Below are 14,639 nucleotides of genomic sequence, written 5' to 3'. Positions count from 1 at the left end.
GTGTCCTGCTAAGTACTTCCTTCACTACACAGCTAATCCGATTAGCAGCTTTAGGAAACTCTGCAATGTTAATTCAAGGGTCCCATTCATAGAACAGCTTGGCCCATGGCTTCTCAGAGCTCCCATTCTTCTTTCTGCAAATAAAATGCACACAGAAGGACTTTCTCTCCCCAAAGAATGCGCTCTTGCCTCCTTGCCCCGCACACATCCAAAATGCTACTGCCACTTCCTCTGGCAGCTCCCATGGCAGGGGCAGGGGTCTGTCTGAAAATGGGGAGAAAATAGAGCTCTTTCCATCCCAAGCACAACATGAGGCTAATTTTAACAGCACCGTCAACCCAGGTGGCCTTCCAAGCTGGCAGCCGTGCTGAGTAAGTTGTGTCATGAGAGTGTACCAGTTGTAGGGCCCTGGAGGAGTCACTGGCTTTCTCTGGGCTTTCATTTCTTTCTCTGCAGAATGGAGACCTGGAGCAGAGGGCCGAGATGGAATAGAAGGCTGAAAGGAGAGAAGCAAGGGGCTTGTACAGACACAGTGGCATTCTGTTTGGCTGGAGCACAAGGAGAGGGAAGAGGGCTGGATATGTAGGTTGTAGACTGAGCAAGGACAGCCCAGACCAAGGTCAGACTCAGGAATGTTACTGCTAAGTGATGGGAGCCACCGAGGATTTCAAGGAGTGTAGCTGTTGTGTGGGTCTCCTAGGACTGCTCTAACATAGCACCATAAAGCGTGTGGCTTGAAACAACAGAAATCCATCCTTTTCCAGTAATCAAGGTGTTGGCAGAGCCATGCTCCCTCTGAAGGCTCTAGGGAAGAAGCCTTCCTCGCCTCCTGCTAACCAGGAGTGGCTTAGGCAATCCTGGGTGTTCCCAGGCTTATAGATGCTTCACTCCAGTCTCTGCTGCCCTCTTCACATACTCTTCCTCCTCGCCGTGTCTGTTTGCTCTCCTCTTCTTATAAAGACTCCCATCACTGGATTTAGGGCTCATCTCAAGTCCCTGAACTAATTACATCTGCAAACCCTCTAGTCCCAAACAAGGTCACATTCTGAGGTTCCAGGTAGACATGAGTTTGGGGGGACATTGCTGTGGTCGCAAGGTCAGGGCCAGGAAGATCACCTGGAAGCAGGATGGGGAAGGAGGGACTAGAGGCAGCGAGACTGATTCTTCTAAGTGAATGACGGGGGTGCTCCCTGCTTGGGGTCCCCGCAGCTTTGCTCTGTGCCCAGTGCAGCAGCCCGCATGAGCTCATAAACCAACCCAGGCACAAGGTCTTTGCTCACCCTTTGGCACAGAAAGCCTCCAGCCTACCCTCCAAGGGATGGCAAAGGAATGATTACACGCACCTCTGCTGTTCTCTGTTTCTTATAACTGGCAACATGGTGGACAGGTTGGTCCAGTGGAGGACCACATGGGAGCTGGGAAAGCTGGTTCTAGTCCTGGTTCTGCCACTCACTGAATTTAGGACATTGGGCGTACCTAGGGAATGAGGCCACTTTGGTCATCTCTAGGGCATTGTTTCATTCTGCAGCCAAGAAAGCAGCTCCAAACTCACAGGATGAAACAGGAAAAGAAGGCCTCTGGGGCTACACTGCAGGGTTCTGAGCCCTCCCTGCTCTGATCCCCCTCCAGGGATTCAGCCCCACTTCCCCCTGAACCTCCTTCCTTCCCCTCAAATTCAGGGGCACTAACCAAAGCTTGGAAATGAAACAACCTAAATCTAAGAATACATCCTTTCACACATTTGGAAGTAGGAAGATGGAGCAAAGATGTGGTTCTTTTTAATTTTTTTTTAATCAAAGCAAATGTTTAAGGATCGTTGCACAAAGTTGTTCACAGTACCATTGTTTCTAATAGGAAAAAATTACAGGAAGAAAAGGGAAACACTCTTCATGTCATCCATACGGGATTAGTTTGATGAATGACGGCAGAGCTGTGCCATAAGTGTGACAGGCCACAATGTACCGCGTGAAAAGATGTCTATGAGGTGGTGTTAACTGAAAGATGCAGGTTGCACAAGAGGGTGTTGAGAAAAATCCCTTCTGTATTTCAAAAGTCTCTTATGCACACAGCCTGAGCCCAGTGAGGCTGGAAGGAATCCAGCAAACAGATAATGACACGGATCCCTGGGGCTGGGAGAACAGGAGATTTTTACTTTCTACTTTGTACAGTTTTGAGCTATTGGACTTTCTTTTTTTTTTTTTAAACAACTGGCAGTATTCATTTCATCAGCAAAAACAATAAAAAAAATTCCCATTCTGAAAATAAAATAACTATTCTAGATGGATGCAAAGTACTATTGGCCCACAGAAAAAAGTGATCAGGGTAAAAATCACTTTGCCATAAAAGCACACCAGAAAATACATTCCAAGCTTGGGAAGGAGGAAACACCAGGTAGGTATATGTTTCAAAGGCCTCAAACCCAAGCTGCCAATGTTCCCTCCAGCACATAGCAAATTTCCCCCATTCTCCACGTTAGCCTAAACCCTCCCAGGTCAGCGTGCTTTCTGCAAATACTACTACTAACAATGAGGAGGTGGCAGAGTTGATATTTATTGAGCACTTATTATTAGGCAGGCACTGTGCCGAGCACTTTATATGTATTTTTATCCTTATAACATTACTATTCCCATTTGATAGATGAAGAAACTGAGGCCCAGTTCAAGGATCCAAACCCAGACAGTCTGATCCTAAAGCCCATGACTATAACCAGTGCTTTAACCACTCTTCTGGAAGCAAAGCCCTGTGGGAGCTCTTGAGCTTTTAGGCCCATAGGAGATGGTTCCAGGGTCTGCCCTGAGTTCGCAGGAAGGAAGGAAAGAGAAGACTCAAGTTCTTAGGCCGGAGGCTGACCATGTTGGCCTCGGGGGAGTGCCGTGAGGGAGGCAAAGGCAGGGCTGCTAGGCTTCCCTTCACTGCAGCATCCTGGGGCAACCTTCTGGGCAGGCAACTCTCCGGGAGCTGGCCCACAGCTGGCATGGTGGCTGCCCACTGCCAGCCTCTCTCTGGGGTCTCCCACTTACGTTTGCCAAGCCCCATGCCGTGCCATGGCAGGTCACCTGATCGGGTGACCCTGAACATTCGTGTTGGCGGATGAATACCAACTAACCGCTGAGCTGGTCCAGAGTATGGGAGAAGCGTCCCCAAGCCAGACAGACCACGCCCCCCACCCCCAAAGCCTTCACCCGGTCTTGCACGGACACCACTCCTGCCTTCCGAATCAGCATGCACCCACACAGAATGTAAACTGGTACAACTACGTTGGAGAAGAGACAATATGTGCTAAAGCTGAATTTACGTAGCCTCTGACCCAGTAATCCCACTCCTGGTTGCCCAGTGGAAAGGAGTGCTCGTGTCCGCCAAAAGATATGTATAAGAACGTCAGTAGCAGCTTTATTGATCGTTGCCCAAAACTGTGAATGGTCTAAGGACGACTAAGCTAGCATTCAGTCCACGTGAGAGAATACCACACAACAACGAGAGAGAACAAACTACTGCACTCAACAAGGTCAAAAAGCTGAATGAAATAAGACAGACACAAAGAATACATGCTGTGTGATTCTATTTCCGCAGGTAAAATGAGTCTGTGTGACCGAGGCCAGGCTAGTGGCTGCTGTGGGATGGGTACTGACTGCGAGGGGGCACAAGGGAGTTGTCTATGTTTCTGGAAATGTTCCATGTGTTGGTCTGGGTGGTGTTTATGTAGACATAGGTAAAAGTTCTATCATCCTGTATATTTGAGATATATGAGGTTTACACTTTTTAAGTAATATTGAAAAAAAAGTTTTAAAAATTTTAACCACACAGAGATTACAATCAGTTCAACTTCTCTAGGCCTCCAGGTAAGAACTGGTTAGTTGGAGTAGAATTATGATGAGATGCTTCCTTTTGTTAGAACTCAATTAAGGTCATATATGTTGGTGTGAAAAATAATTTGGTTTGCAAAAATCCATTTAGAATTTGAACAGACTATTCAAACCACACAAGAGGCCTCAAAACTCCTAAGAAATTATAGTTATAGAACCAGACACCAAAAAGAAGTTCTAAAGGACTAAACTCTTCTTCCCTCCTCCCAACCCCTGGCAGTGGGGTCCCTCTGATCTCCTGACAACCTCTGCCCTCTTGCTCTCCCCTCATCCCCCAGCCCCTGGGGGGAGCTTGGACTTGGCCCGTCCCTGGAGCTGCTTGTATTCCTCGTAAGCCATGGGAGTTGCCCCCTCACTCTGGGCACATTCCCACCCACCCCTCTGACAGGCACCCTCACCGTCTACCCCGCCAACCTCTGCAGGTGTGTCTCTCTACCACAGCCTACCCTCCAGGGACTCACATCTTACCACTGCTCCCCGAGTAAAGAGGGGCCCTCTCATACTCCCCATGTGGCTTCCCCACTGCCCGAAATGTCCTTTCTCCGTTCTTTACTTCAAGAACTCATTCTCATCCTTCAAGACACAATGCAAGAGGGTCCATTCCCACAATGCCTTTCCTGGCTCACCTGCTTAGATTTCCTTCCCTCACTCTTCTCTCTTCCCACTTCTCTTGGTTCATCACAGCCCCTGCCGTGAGGAATTGCCGTTTATCTCTTCACCTGTCAGTCTCATTCCCCTAGAGAGGAGCACCTCAGTGATAATATCTGCCATTGCCTGAGAATTTGCTATGTGCCAGGCCCAGGCTAGCCCAGGACCCTGGGACTTGATCCTTCCAATCCCTTGTGGTGTGAGTGATGGTTTCATCCCCATTTTGCAGATAGGAAAACTCAACCTTGGAGATGTTAGAGAGCTTGCCCAGGTCTACATCCTGTCTGCCTGGTGTGAATGGTCTCCCTGAAGGCTAGGGATCTCATCTTCCTCCTCTTTTTCCAGCACTGCACTTGGCCATGACAGGTGCCCCAAAAAAGGGTACAAATCTCAGTTATGCAAGATGAATAAGCCCTGGAGATCGGCCATACCACACTGAGCCTATAGTTTATAATACTATTTGTGCACTTCAAAATTTGTTAAGATCTTGTGTTTTTACCACAATAAGGTTTTAAAAGTCTCAAAAGAAAGGAAAAGAGGGTGGGGGAGGGGCGGCAGGTGGCAAAGGCAGCGTAGCAGGGGGCCAATATGAGCCCTGGTCACTAAAGAGCCAGCCATGGCTAGCCACACCGGCCCATCAGCCTCACGGTGCAGCCCTTGTGCTGCTGCTAAGAACGGGGATTCCCAGGGCTGAGGTGTCTGAGCCCAGTGGGGGGGGGGGGGGGTTGAGAACTCAAGAGACTAGTCCCACTACTATTCCCCCCAGAGTGGAGGCAAGGAGGGAGAAGAGTAGTTAGCCTGAAGCCCCATCGTGTTTCCCGGCCCCATCGGTCTCCTGGTTTGTCTGCAGGACAAGTGCACAGTGCCCCGCGAGCAAACGTCTTCCCCAGTGCCGGGCATTAGCAGCCTCATCAACAGACATGCCCGAAATGGAGTCCATGTAGTCATTCCCTCCAGTCTGGGAAGTGCTGGACCCACCCGGAGGCCAACGTCCTGAGAGCCCACACTGAGCTCAAGTCTGAACCCTCTGAGTTGGAGCCTGAACCTTCAGATAAAGAGGCAAATGGAGATCTCTTACAAGGATCAGCCAATCTGGAGGTTCCTAGTCCACAGCCCGCAGTGCAGAAAGAGTGACCCCTCTGGTTTTCCACAGACAGGGGGGCATGGGGCTGACAGGTCAAATACTGATGTCTTGTAGTCCACATCCACCCTTGCCAGGGTCCCTGACCCCCCTCCCCAGAGAAAGAAAATGGGGGACACAATACGTACCTGTGCTATGTCCCCCTTCCTCTACTGACTGCTTGATCCAGTCTCTGGCTTTGTCGATGTGAAATAACTTCAGGTCCTCTTCATCTAAGGCAATGTCTCCCCAAAAGACAGCTGGAGAGAAAAGACATAAATGGATCCATTTAAGCTGGAGATCAGAAAAAATTGGATTTATTAATGCCCCAGAGGACATGGGATGTTGGGTAGCAAACTCTAGAAATGACAATCCATCCAATCAAATCTCTGCCTGAACCTAACACATAGGGCTGGTAGAGACAGAAGAATGGCATTTAATAATTCTGTGTATCAGAGCCACAGGGCTGGCGCCAATCACCATGAAAATCAAGGCCTAGGTCTGTAAGGTATTTTGAAAGGGCACCCTGTCTTACTCGAGCTGTAAGCAGCTCTGGGCAAAACCACCACACAGAGACAGCTCTTTCTTTCTTCTCCGGAGTCCCCAGGATATAAAAGAAAAGCATAATGTGATAAATGATACTATTATTCACAATGTTTGCTGCCCCTCCCTGGGGGAAGATTATATTTCTCTGCTCCATTAATGTCAGAATCGGCCACTTCACCTTCCCTGATAAATAAATGTGAGAGAAAGCTTTAAGAGTTAGTGCACAATTCACATGTCCTCTTTTTCCTTTCCCAAAAGACAAGCAATGTTCCAGATAGGGGTAACTCTATCACCCCAGGATCTAGAGTAAATTGATGTGGAGCAGGGGTATGGATGATCAGGATGAAAATGTAGCATGAAAGAGGAGAATAAAAACTGCTAGTTTTACAAGTCTGTGAGATTTGGGGCTATTTGTTACTAGAACACAACCCCTTTATCCTGACAAATACAGAAATTGCTATCAGAGGTAATGTGCTGCTGTAACAAAAATCCACTGTGTTTGGGCAAGGCAGTGGGTGTCAAGGAAACTTACTGAAGCCTGGAAGGAGGTGACCTATGTTATGCAGTGATGAGGTACCTGGTAAAAATATTGGCCTGCATTCACTTGGAAGGCAGACAATAAGCTGAATGAGCTATAGCTTTAGGTGAAAAGATCGAGAGTCAGAATGTTAATAGCATGCCTTGGTTGCTACTAGCTGTGTTTGGTAAGGTACTATAAGAAAGAAGAAGGTTTTTTAGAGAATTGTGCGATTTATACTGGGAATGAAAAGGCGAGAGAGTCCAGAAATTCAAAAAGAGCCAACCTATTCTCATCGCTAAACAATAAAAGAAAAATTGAAAGGGCCTTTGAGTAACGAAGGCTTAGCTTTGTGGTGTGGAGAAATGGGAACCTTCATCCATTGCTAGTTGGAAGATAAGATGGCATACTACCATGGAAAATCATTTGGCAGTTTCCTAAAAAGTTAAACATAATCTTATCATAAGACCCAGCAATTCCACTCCTAGGAAATCTTCCCAAGAGAAATGAAAAGATATGTCCACACAAAGACATAAACTCGAATGTTTATAGCAACGTTATTCATAATAGTCCCAAACTTGAAAACAACATAAATGTCTATCAGCTGTTGAACAGATAAACAAAATGGGGTATATCTATAAAATGGTAAACTATTTAGCAATTAAGAACAAACTATTGACACATGTATGTATTGACTACAACATGTATGAATCTCAAAACCATCATGCTAAGTGAAAGAGGCTAGGTAGGAAAGACTACATATTACATGATTCCATTTATATTAAATGTCTAGAAAAGGCTAATTTATAGAGCTAGAAGGATTAGTGATTGCTAGGGTTGAGGGCAGGACTGAGATCTGACTACTGAGATCTGGAAGTGTTCTATATTTTAATTGTGATGATGATTGCACAACTATGAATTTACTAAAACATTGAATTGTACACTTACAACGGGTAAATTATATAATATGTAAATTATACCTCAAGAAATCTGTGTAAGAAAAAAAAAACCAACATTCAACTTTACGGCAAGGACCAATCAAGATGGTGCCCAGTACATTCTTTCAGTGGGAGAATAGGGAAGGGCAGGACACCAAAAGCATGGTTTCCCCACAGAGGCCTAGCAAATGCCAGGTGCCAGCAACGAAGTCCAGAGAGAGAGGCATGTCTAGAAAACAACCGTGGTGTGGCCACCGCACGTGCAGCTGAATCAAACAGGAAGATGACTAACATTTCAGAAAAGTATTGTCCCAGAAGAGTCACTAGCACGGCCTGCAGGAGACTGCAACTGTTTTAGACTTAAAATGACCTCAAATGATCCTTGGGCCCCCAACCTTCTATGGGGAAGGAAGTGGACTGAAAAAGAGGTCCTCTTCAGATACGGCCATTGAGAATAATGGAAAAGAAAACACAGGCCCCCCTGAATGGAGCCATTGAGGGCCACGGAGAAAAGATGATTGGAGAACTACTCACAGGAGGTGGAATCAGAGCCCTCCTCTGGAGAGCTCTAACCCCCATGTGGGGAAGACACCTCGTGGCCTGCCACCGCATCCTATTCCATCTCAAGAGCCAGAGCAGAGCAGGGCACCATGATGTCAGTTTCGAAAACAACAATAGTTCAGGGAACAGCAAAGAGTGCTGTGATGCATTAGTGATGTCTGCCACGGGCAAGTTTGGGAGGGGCTACCCTCAAGGGGGTGTGTTCGCCCTCGGATTGGCTGCTTTCATCTTTAGGAAGAGAATCTGGGCAGCAGAAAAGAAACCAGGAGTGTGGTATACAAGCAACTGCTCTTCCTAGAAATCTAAAAGAATAGATTGAAAAGCATTCCCAAATAAAATAAGTTACTGTCACAACACACAAGAAAAAATGATGGATCGATAATTTGCACTACACCACTGTGCAACAGTACTTTCTGCAATGGTGGCAGAGCTCTTCAGTATGTGGTACTGGGCACTTGATATGTGCCTGGTGCAACTGAGGAACTGAATTTTACCTTTTATTTTATTGTAATTAACTTAAAAATTTTTTTTTTTAAGATTTTATTTTTATTTATTTATCCGACAGAGATAGAGACAGCCAGTGAGAGAGGGAACACAAGCAGGCAGAGTGGGAGAGGAAGAAGCAGGCTCATAGCGGAAGAGCCTGATGTGGGGCTCGATCCCATAACGCCGGGATCATGCCCTGAGCCAAAGGCAGACACTTAACCGCTGTGCCACCCAGGCGCCCCTATTTTATTGTAATTAACTTAAATTTAAATTGCTACAGATAGTTAATGGCCATATTATGAATATAATATAAATAATATAAAATAAAATTGTATATAATATGACATAAATAAAATAACATAAAATAAAATAATAAATTATATTTAAAATAGCAAAAAGCAACACATATCTAGGAATAACCTTGATACAAAAAGTGGGATACAGGGGCGCCTGGGTGGCGCAGTCGTTGGGCGTCTGCCTTCGGCTCAGGGCGTGATCCCGGCGTTATGGGATCGAGCCCCACATCAGGCTCCTCCACTAGGAGCCTGCTTCTTCCTCTCCCACTCCCCCTGCTTGTGTTCCCTCTCTCGCTGGCTGTCTCTCTGTCACATAAATAAATAAAATCTTTTTTTAAAAAAAGTGGGATACTATGTCAAGAATGTAAAATTCTACTAAAAGCTACAAAAAGTGACGGACATGAAAAGGAAAACACACTATGTTCCTGAAACGTTCATTCTTTTCAAATTAATGTGTAGGTTTAATTATACTTCAATCAAAATCCCAATAATGCTTTTATTATTGACAAACTGATATTAAAGTTCACCTGCATAATTAGGTGGTAACAGTCAAGAAAGCGTACCAAAGGAAGACTGGCTTCATCGGACATTAAAATATGTTACAAAGCTACAACAACCCTGAAACATAGAATAGTCTGGAAGCAATCTCTGGCTCTACGACAAAATTCATAATGAGGAGGTCTCACAAATTTGTAGAAAGAGGGGGACTAATCAATGAATTATGTTGAGACAACTAGGTTAGCTGTTGGAGGAAAAATCGGGTTGGCTTTGAACTTACACTACACCAAAATAAATTCCAAATAAGTAAAAAAAAAATTAAAATTTAAAAATTAATCAACAAAATGGCTGAACAATATATAGAATCAAATGAGCTAAGTCTGTGCATTCAAAACATACAGCTATTGAATTCTTACCAAAGGCAAAACACGGCCCATGGCAATCTCCTAAGAGAAGCTCTGGGAGGATTCCCATCACTGGGGTAAACTTTTTCTCCCCTGCCCCCTCAACCCTGGCTACTAAAGTGTAATCCACAGGCAAGCAGCAGCATCACTGTCTCAGAGCTCCACAGAAATTCAAGAGAGCAGGACCCACACCAGACCTGTTGAATCAGAAGCTGCATGTGAACAAGATTCCCAGGGAGAGCGCATGCACACTAACGTTGGGAAGAACGGACCCAAGGCACCAGAGATTTTGCCTCAATCAATCACGCACCTGGGGGCACAGGCTCCCCTGTACCCCTCTTACACTTGTCATGGCTGTAACGACGAGGTCAAGCAGGGTAATTCTTCACAGAACTACAGAACTGGAAAGGAGAGGCCAGAGGAAGCATCTAAAATGCACATCAATGAAAACGCCATGGGCTTCAGTCTTGGCTGACCCCACTGGAACTCCAGCCTGCAATTTAGGGAGCTGTCACAAGGTGGTGGTGTTTTGTTAGGAAGCTCTGGCTAGTAACTATGTCGGAACAGATAATGAAATACAATAGGAAAAATGTTTTTCAGAAACCAAAACTAGAAATCTTTAAAGTAGTCAGATACAGTTTTAAAGTTATTATATAAGAAATTTGCAAATATAAAAGGAGACTAATTTTAAATATTTTCTAATGATATCTAATCAGTGATGTGCTGATAATTAACGATTGGCTAGGGGAAGGGAGAGCCCTGGTTTGTAGCGTTTGCTGATTTCCCTGGTGTAACTCCCACCATGGCTGATTTCAAGGTGGCAGAACATGGTGTTGGGAAAAGAAGCATACTCTGGGCTCTCAAAAGCTTGCAGGTAAGAACCAGCTCCAGCACACTACTGTAATAATAATGATGAGTATCCTTAATGTTATGTTTCCCATCTGATTCCATGTGTATGCCTGACCCTCAAGGCTGCAAAAGATGACCATGAGTCAGCCTTGCAGGGAAAGGCTCCCACCCCAGGATTCTCACAGCATCTTGCCCTGCCTGTCTTTCCCCATCTACAACAGAAGCATACAGCACTCTGTCTCGGGTACCAGGCCAAATGCATTCTATACATCAACCTCAAATGAAGTACCAGAGAGGAGATAAGACTTGGCCAAGGTCATGCAATCAGGATGAGGCTTCACGGATGTTTTAAGTTAACCAAGGCCTCCCGATTCCCAAGTCAGATTTCTCCCTGACCAAGCCACTTTTCCCAAAGTTTCACATTCTAATAAGAATATGGCATTAAATAGCTTTCCTTACTGCAGGACTTCTCAGAGCCTTTACAACCCTAACAAATATCACGAGTCTCCAAGAGAAAGAGAATGCAGCCTTTCCCAATGTGGTTTTCCCTGGAATCTCTTTTCACTGAATCCTGATCTAAGGAACACCCTTCGGAGACTGTTGCACTGCTCAGCAATCCTCCAGGAGTTATAGACTCTGAAGCCTAGAAGGGGCCCTACTGGTCCTCAGGTCCAACCCATCCACTCATGCCTGAATAGCCTCTTCTCATACACTTCCAGTGACACAGAGCTGAGGTCCTTCCAACACATCCCCCTTTATCTTGGATCAGCTCTCTCTTTTCCTCCCAAATCTGATGTCTCAGTTCTTCTCTCAGGAGCAGGGCACTGAAGAGAAAGGGACTGATCATTCTTGAGCACCAGCCAGACGCCAAGCTCTTACGCTCCTCTAACCCGGCCGACAGCACTCCATGCAATACACATCATCACACTCATTTTTCAGATGAGAAAAGCAGGCTTAGGCGATTAGGCAATTTGCTCTGGGCCACCTCTCAAGTCCACTCTCAACTGCCGTCCATCTTTGCCTTGAAATGATCCATACTGCTCAGTGAGGGAGGGAAGCCTACAGAGGAGGGACTAATTTAGCCTGGGGGGTGGAATCAGGAAAGGCCTCACGGAGGGGGTGACACTTGAGTAGGAGGATGACTTATGAGCAGAAGTTTGTTGAGTGGACAACAGGAGCAAAGGGCATGCTGGCCAAAGGAGAAGCATGAGCAAAGGCCCTGTGGTGAGAAGCAGCAAGGCAGTGTCAGGACAGGAGCAGAAGGGGCCCAATGAGGGGAGCCTGGTTGATGTGGGGGACCTACTCATGTGAACTGTCAATGACAGCAAGAGCAAGGCAGGATGTGAGGCCACGGGAACTGAGGGGCTGGCCATGGGGGAAGAAAGGCCCAGACACCAGGAACAGGATCTGGGGCAGTTAGAGCACCCACAGTGGACCTGGTCACAAGGAGCCCCTCACTTTGGTACAGCCCTTCACAGTCCCTGCTTGTGCTCTCCTCCCCACCACTCACCCCAGACGCTAGCTCAGAGCCCGCCATGTTCTGGGCCTTCAGAACGTGTTTATAAGTGACAAGTGAGGGCGTGTACGTTCCCCATTGAAGTCACAGAGGAAGGCAGAGCCAGAACCTTGAGCCCCATTTTATGGGGGAAAGTAAGGCTTAGGGGGGTTAACAACTAGGCCACGTTTACAACCTGTGAGAAGTGGGTAGGGCTTGAAATCAGATCTTTTGGCTCCAAACTTGGAGGTCAGTTCACTGCCTCGCACAGGACCCCATTTCTCGAACTGGGGCTCCAGGTGGGGGCTGATCTCATGGTTAGCAGTAAGAGCCCTGTTTCCAGATGAGCTGCTGGCCTGACAAAGGCTACACAGCCCAGCAAGGGTTCTTCAAGGGGACAGAGTGCCAGAGGGGTTGGCCAGGGTACTCCAGCACACCCCTTCCCACCTGAGATCCTGAAAGTCTGGTGGGGGGATCCTGGCGGTGTTACGTGGTCCTTGGTTTGGGGCCTGCAGAGCTGGAAAGCCCGTGAGCCCAGCAGAACCCAGCCAGTCCGAAGAAGACCCCTTTGTCTCTGCCATCACCCTCTGTCACCAGCCACACCCTCCCTAAGACTCTGTTTCCTGGCACCCTGAGAGTGGGAAGCCCAGGAGGGCAGACACTGCTTGGGGATAACCCCGACCTTCCCAGTCCGCCCTGGCCGCAGGCCCTGCTCCACCTTGGGGCTCACTCCAAAACCCACAGAGACCTGGATCTATTATCCCGTGAGAGTGACTTCCCACGGGTGCTTACCTTCCCACCCTCCCCTCTACCAACCAGGCCATTTCCTCACCTTCATATGGACACTTACAACTTGGGCCTGAGCTAAGAGGTGGTCTACTTTTCAGTCGACTTCCCTCATAGGGACCTCATCACACATGTTCCAGTGCAGAGCTGCATCTCAGGACACGCCAGCCCAGATTAAGGCAGCGTGGAGCCGCGGGCATCATCTATACTATAGGAAACCTGTAAGTATAGAAGAGGGAGTCTGGAGGCTGTGTGTGACATTGGACAAATAACTTTTCCCTTTGGTGGCATTTTCTTCACCCATACAAGGAGACAGCTGAACCCGCTCGGTGCTTCCCAAGTCATGGTCCACAAGCCGCTTGGGTTCGAAGCGTCTAAGGACAGTGTTGATAGGATGATCCCCCAGGCCCCACCCAGACCTATGAAATCAGAATCTCTGGCGACAGGACCCAGGAATATGCATTTTAACCTCATGCCCCTGCCCCCACACACAGGTGACTGACGCTCACTGAAGTTTGGAGACCAGCAGAGTCCACTGCCTCTGAGGTCCCTCCAGCGCTATTTGATTTCCCTACCATTTCTGTATCCAGCCACCCAGGGCCCGCCCTTTGTCATCCCGATGACAAGCCACGCAGGAAGGATCTCGCTAATACTCCGTTTAAGAGTTGCCTAGAGAGAAGCCGAGATTATCAGAGGAACTAAACGCAGCGCATTCTCACATGGGAATTCCTCTCAGCAAACAGGCTGAGGTAGGGTGCGAGGGCCCAAGGCGGGGACGGTTACAGGGAAATCCTACCCAGAGACACATTTGGTTCACTTCAAGTTTCCAGCAGAGGGATTTAACAGGTTTAAAGCAGTTTTCTGTGAATCTTTGTCAAGGGAGTGTATGTACAAACAAACAGGGAGGGTTTTTTTTTTTTTTTTTTTAGTAAAAAGTTAATCGGCTTAAAGTGTGCAACTAAATAAGCAAAGCTTACATTAAAGTGACCCACAGAGAAAGGACCCCATGGAAAGAAAGTTCTAGGAAATACAATATGGCCTCTATGTTCTTTTGTAGTTTCACACTATAAATATTCATGGGGCGGTGTTAATGGGGTCCACAGCTCTATGCAACCACAATAGTTTTTTTGTTTATTCTCAGGACCATGAACTTTGAAACCATGAACCTAAATTTCAGGACTCTGCATTCAGGCACATTTGCAGAGCACGAGGGGAGAGGTTCAGGCTCTCGGAGGACAGAAGAGAGGAAACGGGGCGAGATGTGAATCACGCCTCCTGGATCTTTTGGTCGAGATTAAAGAGTAGGGTCTGTTTAGTATGGGAGGCCTCCTGTCTCAGGGTGTCCAGCTGCTCCAGCTTGGGGAAATGGCCCTCACGAGGGACAGATAGTTTAGTTAGTCAAGCATATGGCAGAGAGGAGTGGGGAGTTGGAAATCATTTTAATTGGATCAGATTTGTTGCAAGTTTCACATGCTTTAAAAAACTGGTCTGAATCATGGAATTTCTAAGCTAGAGAGAGTTTAAAAGTCATCTAAGCAATGTCCTTGTTTTCCATGGGAGGAAACAGGTCCAGGAAGTTTAGATGACGTGCTCAAAATATCATATCCAGAAGCTATGTCTGCGACTCTGAAC

General features: G+C 46.9%; 1 protein-coding gene across 1 annotated transcript in view; it reads right to left on the bottom strand.

The window, feature by feature from the left end:
* Nucleotides 1–14,639, bottom strand: part of TLL2 (tolloid like 2) — a 120,497-nt gene that overhangs the window by 90,543 nt on the left and 15,315 nt on the right. Inside the window, exon 2 of the mRNA XM_026493767.4 lies at nt 5,781–5,891. Coding sequence (XP_026349552.1) covers nt 5,781–5,891 — 111 coding nt within the window. The remainder of the gene's footprint in view (nt 1–5,780; nt 5,892–14,639) is intronic.

This window comes from Ursus arctos, unplaced genomic scaffold (genome assembly GCF_023065955.2).
Source record: "Ursus arctos isolate Adak ecotype North America unplaced genomic scaffold, UrsArc2.0 scaffold_7, whole genome shotgun sequence".
Taxonomy (NCBI): domain Eukaryota; kingdom Metazoa; phylum Chordata; class Mammalia; order Carnivora; family Ursidae; genus Ursus; species Ursus arctos.
This window is presented reverse-complemented; position numbering and strand designations above follow the sequence as displayed.